General features: G+C 40.7%; 1 protein-coding gene and 1 long non-coding RNA gene across 23 annotated transcripts in view; one reads left to right on the forward strand and one right to left on the reverse strand.

The window, feature by feature from the left end:
* Positions 1–14698, forward strand: part of LOC126949713 (uncharacterized) — a 157761-nt gene that overhangs the window by 20175 nt on the left and 122888 nt on the right. For 2 of the 3 annotated variants that reach the window (XR_007723892.1, XR_007723894.1), the window contains exon 1: positions 13708–13803. The exons of the other annotated variant lie outside the window; for it this stretch is intronic. This is a non-coding gene — a long non-coding RNA (uncharacterized LOC126949713). Of the gene's footprint in view, positions 1–13707; positions 13804–14698 lie in introns of those variants that run through there. 3 annotated transcript variants of the gene reach the window in all.
* The window catches only part of LOC126949708 (aldo-keto reductase family 1 member B10), a 135483-nt gene continuing 134440 nt past the window's right edge, over positions 13656–14698 (reverse strand). For all 20 annotated transcript variants that reach the window (XM_050782475.1, XM_050782462.1, XM_050782463.1 and 17 more), the window contains one exon: positions 13656–13742. In XM_050782475.1, the coding sequence (XP_050638432.1) occupies positions 13700–13742 (43 nt within the window). In that variant the 3' untranslated portion in view covers positions 13656–13699. The remainder of the gene's footprint in view (positions 13743–14698) is intronic.

Consider the following 14698-nt stretch of genomic DNA (forward strand, 5'->3'; position numbering starts at 1 on the left):
CACTTGCTTGATTCTTTGTGGTATGGACATAGACACTTATCAACATGGGATAGCTTCCTTTGAATCTGCTCCTCTCCACACGGATGACTGAACAGGCATCAAACAGAAGGATTAAAAAATGACTAGCCTGAGTTACATTGATGACAAGATGAACTTCTGTTGAAAAAAAAAAAGAAAAAAGAGAACAAACAAGTGATTATTAAGGGGATTACTTCTACCCAGTGGGTACAGTGGTCTATTATTACTAATAAGTATAACGACCAATTGGAGGCATTTCAGTGTAATCGATCTGAACACTTTGAAATGGTCTCAGCCCTGGATTGCTTCCTCCAAAGGGCCATTTACTTGGAACCTGCTTGTTAGATTTTTTACATATTAAGCAACTATCTATAACTTGCTTGGCCAGGGTGTAAATTCCTATACACCCATAAACCCGGAGAACTGCATCGCACATTGCTTGGGGTCCCCAGTGGGTCCCTTGACATAATTGAGACAGACTTCCCTCATGAGAGGTTTTGACAACATTTCCCTTTAATCTGGTAACATCCATTTCCTTTCCACATTTTCTTTAGCTCCTATTTTTATCAACTTCTTTTTTTCAATGGAAGAGAAAACAGGGGTTGCAGTAGGAGGAGGAAGGCATGGAGTTAAATGGAAGAAATGGCAACTTGTTTTGCTATTTGATCTGCAAGATTATTTCCTCAACTTGTGAAAGAAAAGTCCTTTTAGTGCCCTGGGACATGTACAATAGCTGTCTCTTCTGGCAATTGGAGATTGTTGAGGACACGAGCATCAGTTCTATTTGAACCAAATCTTGGCCTCTACTATTGATAAGACCCCTCTCCATCCAAATTTTTCCAAATATATGTGCCACCCCAAGGGCATACTTAGATAGTTTTTTCTTGGTTTTGTAAATGTCCTAAAGCTTGGCTGAGTGCAAACACTTCACACCCTTGGGAAGATCAATTATCAGGCCACCTTCCTGATTTTACTTTTCAAGCATCTTTCCATTAATCACTGAATATCTATTATGTCTTTTTCTTTTAATCACCTGGGAGGATCCATCTATGAATAAGTGCTGTCCTGTCTTGAAGGGAGTTTTTCCTAAGTCTGCTTGAACTTTGGTATGGTAATTAATTAGATTTAAACATGTGTGCTCTCAATTTAAGTTTGGATTCCCTGTTAAAAAGCCTGCTGGATGAACTGAATTATTAGTAGTTAATATTAAATCATCTATTGTCTCCTACCTTATTCCATGCACAAGAATTAGCTGCTTCAAGGATCTAGAACTAGAAATACCATTTGACCCAGTCATCCCATTACTGGGTATATACCCAAAGGATTTTAAGTCATGCTGCTATAAAGATACATGCACACATATGTTTATTGTGACACTGTTCACAATAGCAAAGACTTGGAACCAACCCAAATGTCCATCAATGACAGACTGGATTAAGAAAATGTGACACATATACACCATGGAATACTATGCAGCCATAAAAAAGAATGAGTCCATGTCCTTGTAGGGACATGGATGAAGGTGGAAACCATCATTCCCAGCAAACTATCGCAAGGACAAAAAACCAAACACCACATGCTCCTACTCATAGGTGGGAAGAGAACAATGAGAATACTTGGACACAGGAAGGGGAACATCACACACTGGGGCCTGTTGTGGGGTGGGAGGAGGGGGGAGGGATAGCGTTAGGAGATATACCTAATGTAAATGACCAGTTAATGGGTTCAGCACACCAACATGGCACGTGTATACATATGTAACAAACCTGCACATTGTGCACATGTACCCTAGAACTTAAAGTATAATAAAAAAGAAAAAAAATTAAAAAAGAAATAAATAAATTTAAATTACTAAGATTAAAAAAAAAAAAAAAAGAATTACCTGCTCCTCTTATTGCCGCGGTCTTGCAAGGCTCTCCTCTCCTCTTTGCTGAGAATCCAGATTTATTCGTTACAACAGGTGGGCCTTGGTCTCCCTCACGCTAGGGGCACGGTAACTAGACAGTAGGATGCACGCCTCTGGGCGGGGCGACCGAAGGCTCCCTTCCCAAAGGAGAATATTCAAGCGCCAAAGTTGGGCGCCAGAACTGTTAGGAGTAACGCTCAAAACCGTAAGAAAATTGAACACTTGAACAAAGGATTCTTAGCAAAGCAATTTTACTTCTGCACCAAGGGGTGCCTCCTTGGCCAGTCGCCATGAGAGCACACATGAACAAAAGGGCAGGAGAGCCTTTATTCCTGACGCAAGTACTGCCCTTGTACCCTTTCTCCATTGGCCAGGGTCGGATCGTACAAACTAAACATCCCGGTTGGCTAAACATCTGATTTTTTAAGATCAGGTGGGCATGTAAAAAAAAGCAGAGAATAAAGGGGAAGGAGTGTTTCTAATGAGCTCAAAAGTTAGTCTTCTTCCAAATAAGGAATGGAATGTGAGCTACTACTGATAACACCTGGTACTGTGGCATGCTTGGGCATCTAACAAAGGCAAAAAGGAAAAAAGGAGAAAAAGGAAAAACGGTGGAGGGGTTACTATGAATTAGAGAATAAAAGATTGATCACATTATTTGAAGAGAAACCTCATCATATCCCACACAACAATCCATCCATCCATCATTAATCCAACCCCAATCCATGTATCCTTCTACCCATCCTTCCTTCTATTCAACCTTCCATCCATCCTTCCATCCTTCCTTCCCTTTTTCCATCCATCCATCCATGCTTCCCTCCCTCCATCCATCCATTCATCCATCCATTGTTCCATACATTCCATCTATCCATTTATTCACCAGATATCATTGAGGCAGGGGAATATAATAATTAACAAAACGCAGAAATCCCTTATCTCATAGAGCTTACATTCTAGTGGGTAGAAGCAGGGTAAGCAAGCAAACAGCAAATATATAAAATATATAAGATATGGATAAACAATACTATGGAGAAGAAGAAAACGTAGAAGGCCAAGAGGAAATATCAGAGGAGATGGGTTAATTTTAAATAGGATGATGAAGAAGGGCGTCTCTGAGAAGATGATAAATCAGCAAGGAAATTAGAAATATAAGTCAGAGAATTATTCTAATACCTGAGGGCAGAGCATCTGGGGCAGTGAGGATAGCAAGGGCAAAACCCTGAGGCACAATTACCTCTCTTGTGTAATTTTTTAGTAACAGTCAAGGTCCTCTTGGTCCCACCAACTCTCCCGAACTTATGTGGGGGCTGACGTTTTTGAACCAATAAAAGTGCTGGAAGGCAACACTCTAAGATTTTAAGGGTGCAAAACTTTCATGAAGTTTCTGGGAAAACGCTGAGAACAAATGAGGAAAAACAAATGAATTAGGTAGAATTTAAAATTAAATATAATCAAATTCCATTGCATTGTACATTCAGAATATGTATTTTTGGAAAATCGAAAGACTTGTTAAATGAGAATAATTTGAAATAAAAGTGTCTTTTTCATTTGGTTTTCCCAGTGGATGTATAAAATAACTAATTGAGTTAAATTTGTTCCTTTTTAAATCTTTAATGCATCTCTAGAATGTAAAAGTTCATTTCTTATTGTGGAAATTTTGAAAATTATGTATAAGTGTAATGAAAATAAACTTGTTGCCAAACAACATAGAAAAAACTCTGTTAATATTCAAATCTTTCTAGATAGGTTTTCCTTTCATTTCTAAGTTTTGTTGATTTGAAGTGAAAAAGGCTTATTTTATTTGCATTTTTATTACTAGTCTGTACAATTTTTCATGTCATTTAATGGTCAATTTTCATGTACCAACTTTCTTTTGGGCATCTTAGATTTCTCTTATTGATATGAATAAGCTCTATTGAGTGTAAGAAAATTGCCAAATGGTTTTATCCAAGTGTATTTATTTCCTATTTTTTGTTTGTTTGTTTGTTTGTTTTTGTTTTGAGATGGAGTTTCACTTTGTCACCCAGGCAGGAGTGCAGTGGCACAATTTCGGCTCACTGCAACCTTCGCCTCCTGGGTTCAAGCGTTGCTTGTGCCTCAGCTTCCTAAGTGGGAATACAGGGGTTTGCCACCATTCCTAGATCAGTTTTGTAGTTTTGTTAGAGACCAGGTTTCACCAGCATGGCCAGGTTCCGCCATGATGACCTCAAATGATCCACCCTCCTCAACCTCCCAAAGTGCTGGGATTACAGGCGTGAGCCACCACCGCTGGCATATTTTTGCGTAATTGTCTGTTCAGAGTTTACATTGCTATAGTCTTGCATGCTCATTAAAGCAAAAAAAAAAATTATTTCCAACAATCTTCACTCTTGAGGGTTCTTTCAAATTTTACTGAAAAATATTTTCTACAGAAAACTTTCGTCTGTACATTCTTAACTATAATGTACAGTTAAAATCACAATAATGCAATAAGTAGGCTCCACATTTTTAAAATCATATTTCATATAGCAACAGTCTCACTATGTTGCCCAAGCTAGTCTCGAATTCCGGGCCTCAAACGATCCTCCTGCCTCAGCCTCCCAAAGTGCTGGGATTACAGGTGTGAACCACCAGTCCCAGCTGGGTCCAAATTTTTAATCATGTACAATGCAGAGTTGTTGCAAGGTTGTTGAAATGACTGGAGCAGCCCTGGACAGTCAGGCTTTACGGGGTCTGACTAGGAGATCCAAATCCCTTTAGGTCCCAGTTATACTTTGGCATCATCTGGCCAGCATTTGCCAGATCTCACTTCAATATAACAGGGGAAGTCTAGCCCTCTGGTCTACCTGAGCCCAACAGGACAGTCACAGTGATTCCACAATCTCCATGGTAGTTGCTACCCATCTTTCCAGCCCTCTCTTAGACAATGAGTGGAGAGAATACTTGAAACATAAGAGCCTCACTCCTTGCCTCCCTACTTCTCACGGCAAGCTCCCTTCCTTTTCCACACCGACCTTACCATCTTCCTCTCTGTGGTTACTCCCCTTCCTTTCTCTTCATAAGCAAGTTCCCTACATTATCATAAGAGTTATTTAACACATGTCTGTAGTGTATACCTTAGATTCTCTCCCCATAATGGTAGCTTTGGTTTAGTTGTAGAGGATGGTGGCTTTATTTCTGACCAACTGGGACAAAATAGTGAACAAATTTTAGGATAGATGCCTTGTATTTGTTACAGTTGTGACATTGAGGACCATGAGATTTGCAATGTTCTCATTACTCGAGATATAAATGCTGAAAATATAATCAGATAACTTGCTGGTGAGGTGGTGCATGCCTGTGATCTCATCACTTTGGAAGGCAAAGGTGGGAGGATCACTTGAGGCCAGGAGTTCAAGACCAGCCTGGGCAACATAGCAACATCACAAGATCATGTCTCTACAAAAAGTCATTAGTAGGAGGTCATGGCCTGTGCCTGTACTCTGAGCTACTCATGGCGCTGAGGCAGGAGAATCATTTGAGCCCAGGAATTGAAGATTTAAGTGAGCTATAATCATTCCAAGGCACTCCAATCTAGCCTGGGCAACAGAGCAAGACTCGTTCTCCACAAAGACAGAGAACAGAATAACTAAGAAGTTGCTTTTTAAAACACCACATTTCTCCACATTAGCTTTTCAAATTTACCTCTGTTTGGTTAAATTCAAGTGAAACAAATGAACAAAAAAATGCCACATAATAGAAACCCAATCATTTTCTCCTATAACCTAAACTTTTAATCAAGTAAGTCATAATCACAGTCACATGAAGAAGAAAAATTTCACCAAATGCTTACTAAGGAGATATCACTGGGCTCTGTGTTGAAATTGCTTCCTGTGTATCAATTGTATACATTTTATATACTTTTTTAAAATTATACTTTAAGTTCTAGAGTACATGTGCACAACATGCAGGTTTGTTACATATGTATACATGTGCCATGTTGGTGTGCTGCACCCATTAACTCATCATTTACCTTAGGTATGTCTCCTAATGCTATCCCTGCTCCCCACAATAGGACCCGGTGTGTGATATTCCCCTTCCTGTGTCCAAGTGATCTCATTCTTCAATTCCCACCTATGAGTGAGAACATGCGGTATTTGGTTTTCTGTTCTTTGTGATAGTTTCCTGAGAATGATGGTTTCCTGCTGCATGCTTGTCCCTACAAAGGACACAAACTCATCCATTTTTATGGCTGCATAGTGTTCCATGGTGTATATGTGCCACATTTTCTCAACCCAGTCTGTCACTGATGGACATTTGGGTTGGTTCCAAGTCTTTGCTATTGTGAACAGTGCCACAATAAACATACGTGTGCATGTGTCTTTATAACAGCATGACTTATAATCATTTGGGTATATACCCAGTAATGGGATGGCTGGGTCAAATAGTATTTCTAGTTCTAGATCCTTGAGGAATTGCCACACTGTTTTCCATAATGGTTGAACTAGTTTACAGTCCTACCAACAGTGTAAAAGTGTTCCTATTTCTCCACATCCTCTCCACCACCTGTTGTTTCCTGATTTTTTAATGATTGCCATTCTAACTGGTGTGAGATGTTATCTCATTGTGGTTTTGATTTGTATTTCTCTGATGGCGAGTGATGATGAGCATTTTTTCATGTGTCTGTTGGCTGTATGAATGTCTTCTTTTGAGAAGTGTCTGTTCATATCCTTTGCCTACTTTTGGATAGAGGGTTGTTTGTTTTTTTCTTGTAAATTTGATTGAGGTCTTTATAGGTTCTGGATATTAGCACTTTGTCAGATGAGTAGATTGCAAAAATTTTCTCCCATTCTGTAGGTTATCTGTTCACTCTGATGGTAGTTTCTTTTGGTGTGCAGAAGCTCTTTAGTTTAATTAGATCCCATTTGTCAATTTTGGCTTTTGTTGCCATTGCTTTTGGTGTTTTAGACATGAAGTCCTTGCCCATGCCTATATCCTGAATGGTATTACCTAGGTTTTCTTCTAGGGTTTTTATGGTTTTAGGTCTAACGTTTAAGTCTCTGATCCATCTTGAATTAATTTTTGTATAAAGAGTTAGGAAAAGATCCAGTTTCAGCTTTCTACTTATGGCTAGCCAATTTTCCCAGTACCATTTATTAAATAGGGAATCCTTTCCCCATTTCTTGTTTTTGTCAGATTTGTCAAAGATCAGATGGCTGTAGATGTGTGGTATTATTTCTGAGGGCTCTGTTCTGCTCCGTTGGTCTATATCTCTGTTTTGGTACCAGTACCATGCTGTTTTGGTTACTGTAGCCTTGTAGTATAGTTTGAAGTCAGGTAGCATGATGCCTCCAGCTTTGTTCTTTTGGCTTAGGATTGTCTTGCCAATGCGGGATCTTTTTTGGTTTCATATGAACTTTAAAGCAGTTTTTTCCAATTCTGTGAAGAAAGTCATTGGTAGCTTAATCGGGGTGGCACTGAATCCATAAATTACCTTGGGCAGTATGGCCATTTTCACAATGTTCATTCTTCCTATCCACGAGTATGGTATGTTCTTCCATTTGTTTGTGTCCTCTTTTATTTCACTGAGCAGTAGTTTGTAGTTCTCCTTGAAGAAGTCCTTTACATCCCTTGTAAGTTGGATTCCTAGATATTTTATTCTGTTTGAAGCTATTGTGAATGGGAGTTCATTCGTGATTTGGCCCTCTGTTTGTCTGTTACTGGTGTATAAGAATGCTTGTGATTTTTGCACATTGATTTTGTATCCTGAGACTCTGCTGAAGTTGTTTATCAGCTTAAGGAGATTTTGGGCTGAGACAGTGGGGTTTTCTAAATATACAATCCTGTCATCTGCAAACAGGGACAATTTGACTTTTTCTTTTCCTAACTGAATACCCTTGATTTCTTTCTCTTGCCTGATTGCCCTAGCCAGAACTTCCAACACAATGTTGAATAGGAGTAGTGAGAGAGGGCATCCCTGCCTTGTGCCAGTTTTCAAAGGGAATGCTTCCAGTTTTTGCCCATTCAGCATGATATTGGCTGTGGGTTTGTCATAAATAGCTCTTATTTTTTTGAGATACATTCCATCCATACCGAATTTATTGAGAGTTTTTAGCATGAAGGGCTGTTGAATTTTGTCAAACACCTTTTCTGCATCTATTGAGATAATCATGTGGTTTTTGTCTTTGGTTCTGTTTATATGCTGGATTACGTTTATTGATTTGCATATGTTGAACCAGCCTTGCATCCCAGGGATGAAGCCCACTTGATCATGGTGGATGAGCTTTGTGATGTGCTGTTGGATTTGGTTTGCCAGTATTTTATTGAGGATTTTTGCATCGATGTTCATCAGGGATATTGGTCTAAAATTCTCTTTTTTTGTTGTATCTCTGTCATGCTTTGGTATCAGGATGATGTTGGCCTCATAAAATGAGTTAGGGAGGATTCCCTCTTTTTCTATTGATTGGAATAGTTTCAGAAGGAATGGTACCAGCTCCTCCTTGTACCTCTGGTAGAATTGCCTGTGAAACCGTCTGGTCCTGGGCTTTTTTTGGTTGGTAGGCTATTAATTATTGCCTCAATTTCAGAGCCTACTATTGGTGTATTCAGGGATTCAACTTCTTGGTTTAGTCTTGGGAGAGTGTAAGTGTCCAGGAAATTATCCATTTCTTCTAGGTTTTCTAGTTTATTTGCGTAGAGATGTTTATAGTATTCTCTGATGGTAGTTTGTATTTCTGTGGGGTTGGTGATGATATCTCCTTTATCATTTTTTATTGCATCTATTTTATTCTTCTCTCTTTTCTTCTTTATTTGTCTTGTTAGTGGTCTATCAATTTTGTTGATCTTTTCAAAAAACCAGCTTCTGGATTCATGGATTTTTTGGAGGGTTTTTTGTGTCTCTATCTCCTTCAGTTCTGCTCTGATCTTAGTTATTTCTTGCCTTCTGGTAGCTTTTGAATGTGTTTGCTCTTGCTTCTCTAGTTCTTTTAATTGTGATGCTAGTTTGTCAATTTTAGATCTTTCCTGCTTTCTCTTGTGGGCATTTAGTGCTATAAATGTCCCTCTACACACTGCTTTAAATGTGTCCCAGAGATTCTGGTATGTTGTATCTTTGTTCTCATTGGTTTCAAAGAACATCTTTATTTCTGCCTTCATTTCGTTATGTACCCAGTAGTCATTCAGGAGCAGGTTGTTCAGTTTCCATGTAGTTGAGTGGTTTCTATTGAGTTTCTTAGTCCTGAGTTCTAGTTTGATTTCACTGTGGTCTGAGAGACAGTTTGTTGTAATTTCTGCTGTTTTACATTTGCTGAGGAGTGCTTTAATTCCAACTGTGTGTTCAGTTTTGGAATAAGTGCGATGTGGTGCTGAGAGGAATGTATATTCTATTGATTTGGGGTGGAGAGTTCTATAGATGTCTATTAGATCCGCTTGGTGCAGAGTTGAGTTCAATCCTGGATATCCTTGTTAACTTTCTGTCTCATTGATCTGTCTAATGATGACAATGGGGTGTTGAAGTCTCCCATTATTACTGTATGGGAGTCTAAGTCTCTTTGTAAGTCTCTAAGGACTTGCTTTATGAATCTGGGTGCTCCTGTATTGGGTGCATATATATTTAGGATAGTTAGCTCTTCCTGATGAATTGATCCCTTTACATTTATGTAATGGCCTTCTTTGTCTCTTTTGATCTTCGATGGTTTAAAGTCTGTTTTATCACAGACTAGGATTGCAACCCCTGCTTTTTTTGTTGTTGTTGTTTTCCATTTGCTTGGTAGATCTTCCTGCATCCCTTTATGTTGAGCCTATTTGTGTCTCTGCATGTGCGATGTGTCTCCTGAATACAGCAAACTGATGGGTCTTGACTCTTTATCCAATTTGCCAGTCTGTGTCTTTTAATTGGACCATTTAGTCCATTTACATTTAAGATTAATATTGTTATGTGTGAACTTGATCCTGTCATTATGATATTAGCTGGTTATTTTGCTCGCTAGTTGATGCAGTTTCTTCCTAGCATTGATGGACTTTACATTTTGACATGTTTTTGCAATGGCTGGTACCTGTTGTTCCTTTCCATGTTTAGTGCTTCCTTCAGGATCTCTTGTAGGGCACTCCTGGGGGTGACAGAATCTCTAAGCATTTGCTTGTCTGTAAAGGATTTTATTTCTCCTTCACTTATGAAACTTAGTTTGGCTGGATATGAAATTCTGGGTTGAAAATTCTTTTCTTTAGAAATGTTGAATGTTGGCCCCCACTCTCTTCTGGCTTGGAGAGTTTCTGCCGAGAGATCTGCTGTTAGTCTGATGGGCTTCCCTTTGTGTGTAACCCGACCTTTCTCTCTGGCTGCCCTTAACGTTTATTCCTTCATTTCAAGTTTGATGAATCTGACAATTAAGTGTCTTAGAATTGCTCTTCTCAAGGAGTATCTTTGTGGCATTCTCTGTATTTCCTGAATTCATATGTTGGCCTGCCTTACTAGGTTGGGGAAGTTCTCCTGGATGATATCCTGCAGAGTGTTTTCCAACTTGGTTCCATTTTCCCCGTCACCTTCAGGCACACCAATCAGATGTAGATTTAGTCTTTTCACGTAGCCCCATATTTCTTGGAGGCTTTGTTCATTTCTTTTTACTCTACACTTCTCTTCTCACTTCATTTCATTCATTTGATCTTCAATCGCTGATACTCTTTCTTCCAGATGATCAAGTCGGTTACTGAAGCTTGTGCATTTGTCACAGTTCTCGTGTTATGGATTTCATCTCTATCAGTTCTTTTAAGGACTTCTCTACATTGGATATTCTAGTTAGCCATTTGTAAAATCTTTTTTTCAAGGTTTTTAGTTTCTTTGCAATGCTTATGTAGTTCCTCATTTAGCTCTGAGAAGTTTGATCGACTGAAGCCTTCTTCTCTCAACTCATCAAAGTCATTCTCCGTCCATCTTTGTTCCGTTGCTGGCGATGAGCTGCATTCCTTTGGAGGAGGAGATGCGCTCTGATTTTTTGAAATTCCCGCTTTTCTGCACTGCTTTTCCCCCCATCTTTGTGGTTTTATCTGCCTTTGGTCTTTGATGATGGTGACACACTGATGGGGTTTTGGTGTGGGCGTCCTTTCTGTTTGTTAGTTTTCCTTCCAACAGTCAGGACCCTCAGCTGTAGGTCTCTTGGAGTTTCCTTGGGGTCCACTCCAGACCCTGTTTGCCTGGGTATCAGCAGCGGAGTTTGCAGAACATAGAATATTGATGAACAGCGAGTGTTGCTGTCTGATTCTTGCTCTGGAAGCTTCATCTCCGGGGTATAGCCCACTGTGTGAGGTGTGACGTGTTGGTCTGCATCTAGTGGGGAATGTCTCCCAGTTAGGCTACTCAGGGATCAGGGACCCACTTGAGCAGGCTGTCTGTCTGTTCTCAGATCTAAACCTCCGTGCTGGGAGAGCCACTGCTCTCTTCAAAGCTATCAGACAGGGGCATTTACCACTGCCGAGGTTTCTGCTGCTTTTTGTTTAGCTATGACCTGTCCCCAGAGGAAGAGTCTACAGAAGCAGGCCGGCCTCCTTGAGCTGTGGTGGACTCCACCCAAATCGAGCTTCCTGGTGGCTTTGTTTACCTACTTAAGCCTCACCAATGGCGGGTGCCCCTCCCCAGGCCTCGCTGCCATCTTGCAGTTAGATCTGACTGCTGTGCTAGCAACGAGGGAGGTTCCATGTGAGTGGGACCCTCTGGGCCAGGTGTGGGATATAATCTCCTAGTGTGCCATTTGCTAAGACCCTTGGTAAAGCGCAGTATTAGGGTGGGAGTCACCCGATTTTCCACGTGTTTTGTGTCTCAATTTCCTTTGGCTAGGAAAAGGAATTCACTTCCCCTTTGCACTTCTCAGGTGAGGTGATGCCTTGCCCTGCTTCAGCTGTTGCTGGTTGGGCTGCACCCGCAGACCAGAACCAACTGTCCGACACGACCCAGTGAGATGAACCCAGTACCTCAGTTGAAAATGCAGAATCACCCGTGTTCTGTGTCACTCATGCTGGGAGCTAGAGGCTGGAGCTGTTCCTATTCAGCCATCATGGGCGTGCCTCCATATACATTTTAAAAGCACCCCGTCTATGACATTGTGTATGGATGTGAACATATATACTAAAAATACAAAAATGTGGATGGGAAGTGTACCAGGCAAAGATCTAGCCAGGAGAAAAGAAACTGTGCTAAGATTTTTAAATATTGGATGTTTGATTCAAATAATTGGTTATAATAGGTGATCAGTTACATATGATGGAATAGCTGGGCTATGGAAAGGAGATGAGACAACTCGGTTTAGCAGCAGCAGGAAAAGATCCTCGCTTCTAAGGAAGAAGGATAAAGAAAGGGTGCTGCTCCCTCAACCCAGAAGCTTTGTCTGGTAGGAGATAGAATCAAGGTGGAGGCTGCCTGGAAAAAGCTGGGCCCACAGAGGAATGTGCTTTCTACTGGAGATGCCACTCAATGTCAAGAGACAGGGAGAGAGGGACAGAGAAATGCCTGGCTCTTCCCTTCTCCAGCCCTTCAAGCTCCTAACAGTACCTCTCACTGAGCAAACCCAGGGGAAGTTATAACATAGCAAGGAAGCCTGGGAATGTAGGTGTACCCCTCAACCCCAATCAGAGGGTGAGGGGACTCACCAATTTAGGATAGGCATTTGCCTCTGGAGAGGTAGTCAGGGGAATGTGCACAAAGTGGTCCTTGACTGTATTGGTAACCCCTAATTTCTTTAATTTTTTTTAAAGGTTTGGAGACAATATGGCAAAATGTTAGCATTTGTTTTTTGTTTTGAGACAGAGTCTCTCTCTGTCACCCAGGCTGGAGTGCAGTGGTGCAAGTCGGGCTCAGTGCAGTCTCCACCTCCCTGGTTCAAGCGACCCTCCCACGTCAGCCTCTCTAGTAGCTGGGACTACAGGTGCACACCACTACACCTGGCTAACACTTGTTAATATTATAATGTGGGCGACCAGAGGCTCATTACTTTATTTTCTGTACATTTCTATATATTTGGAATATTTCATAAGAAGCAATTATTATAGGACAAACAGAAATGTTCCAGATTAATGGCAATAGTAAGCATCTTTATTGTATTTCCATGCTACTTCCCAAGGAAATGTCACATCTCTCTCAGTGAACAGTAGCATCCTTGTGGAGTTTGCAGGCTGTGCCATTGACTCTTTGGCATGATGGTGTATTGAAGACAAGGTGGGAGAACAAGACAGGGAATGAATGGAGGTAGGCAAGGAGGAAACGTGGCAGGAAATATCTCAGGAGGAAGAGGATGACCATCGATCACTGTGAGCTCTCCCAGCGCCTGCCTGCCTTTAAACTTGGTTCAGTCACTTATTACCTGGGGGTCTTGAACAAGTTCCTCCTCTCTCCCTCCTAAGATGTTAATAGTACCTACCTCAGTGCGGTTATTTTGAGGATTCAGTGACTTCACCCATAGGAAATCACTTCACATTGTGTGGGCGCATAGTCCACTCTCAATCCATGTTGGTTACGATCCTTATTTTTTTATTATTAATCTTTACATCCTCAGTGTTGGCAGAGTTCTCGTGCTTAACAAACATTTGTTCAGATCAGATAAGTGGAAAAAATTGTCATTTGCCTATTCAAGCCACGTTTTTCTGTGATATTCTGATCCTAGTTGAATATACAGAAATAAATGTCTAAAACAGCACCCCGATTCTGGTCTACAACAGGATGAAGTTCACTGTGATCTCAGATAAGCGTGGCTAAAATAGGACTTGATGGAGATAGTCACACTTCAGCGAAGAAAGAGAATCCCCTGTGTAATGTCACCAGGAGATTCAACCTCAATATTCTGCATCGAAGGGATAGTCCTCCAAATGAGAGGATCTGCAGAAACAAAAAAACAGAGAAACTGTGTTCCATGAACGCAACAGCTCTGGTTCAGAAGGTATTCTTCTCTGGAGGACTCTATGGTATTTGTGCTCTCTCAGCCTCCTCCCTGCAAGAACACAAGAAGGGTGCTCACACCTTGACCTTCCCTCAATTCGATACGAGGGCTTTGATAGGAAGGAGGACAGACAGTGAACAGGGTACGGGAAACAACTCGGAATGACAACTAATGGTAAGCCTGGTGTCAGGTGAGGCAACTGATAAGTCTTGTCCCAATCCACTCTCACAACATCATGAGGTAGGAAACACCAGCACAATTGACAGCTTGGGGATTGTTATGAGTATTAAATGAGATAATTGCACCGGCAAAGGGCTCAGGACCCTGGCACATTCTAAGCTAAGGTTCAATGGATGTTAGCTGAGATGAGTATTATCATCCTACTTTATAGGTAAAGAAGCCATCTTGGAAAAACTAGGAAATTTACCCAATGTCACACAGCTAAGAAACCAGTGTTAGAGTTGGATCTGAGGCCCGGTGGACTTACTCCTGAGCCCACCAACCATTGCCTCCACTGGAAATGATGTTCACTGGAAGGTAAGTGGTTCAGTTTGGGGGATAGTCCCATTTTATGTTCACCCTTCCTTTTTATACTAAGCAGCTGCTACTTTGTTAAGCACTGATAAAAGTAAGCCATTGTAAGATGAGGAAAGGCTGCTGTGATACTAAGGGTGGGCAGGATAGATATGGAATATCATGACATGAAAGCTACGCTTGAGATACTGAAACCATTTTTAAAAGCTGAAAAATCATTTTGGCTATAGAAACATTGGAAGAAATTCAAATTGTCATCGAATTGCAGACCTCACAGTAATAAATGCCAGATAACTCTCTTTGATATATTTAATTAGATCCATTAATCAGTAAGTATTGATTGTAAAGAGATGGTTTAGGA

This window comes from Macaca thibetana, chromosome 3, assembly GCF_024542745.1.
Source record: "Macaca thibetana thibetana isolate TM-01 chromosome 3, ASM2454274v1, whole genome shotgun sequence".
NCBI classification, from domain to species: domain Eukaryota; kingdom Metazoa; phylum Chordata; class Mammalia; order Primates; family Cercopithecidae; genus Macaca; species Macaca thibetana.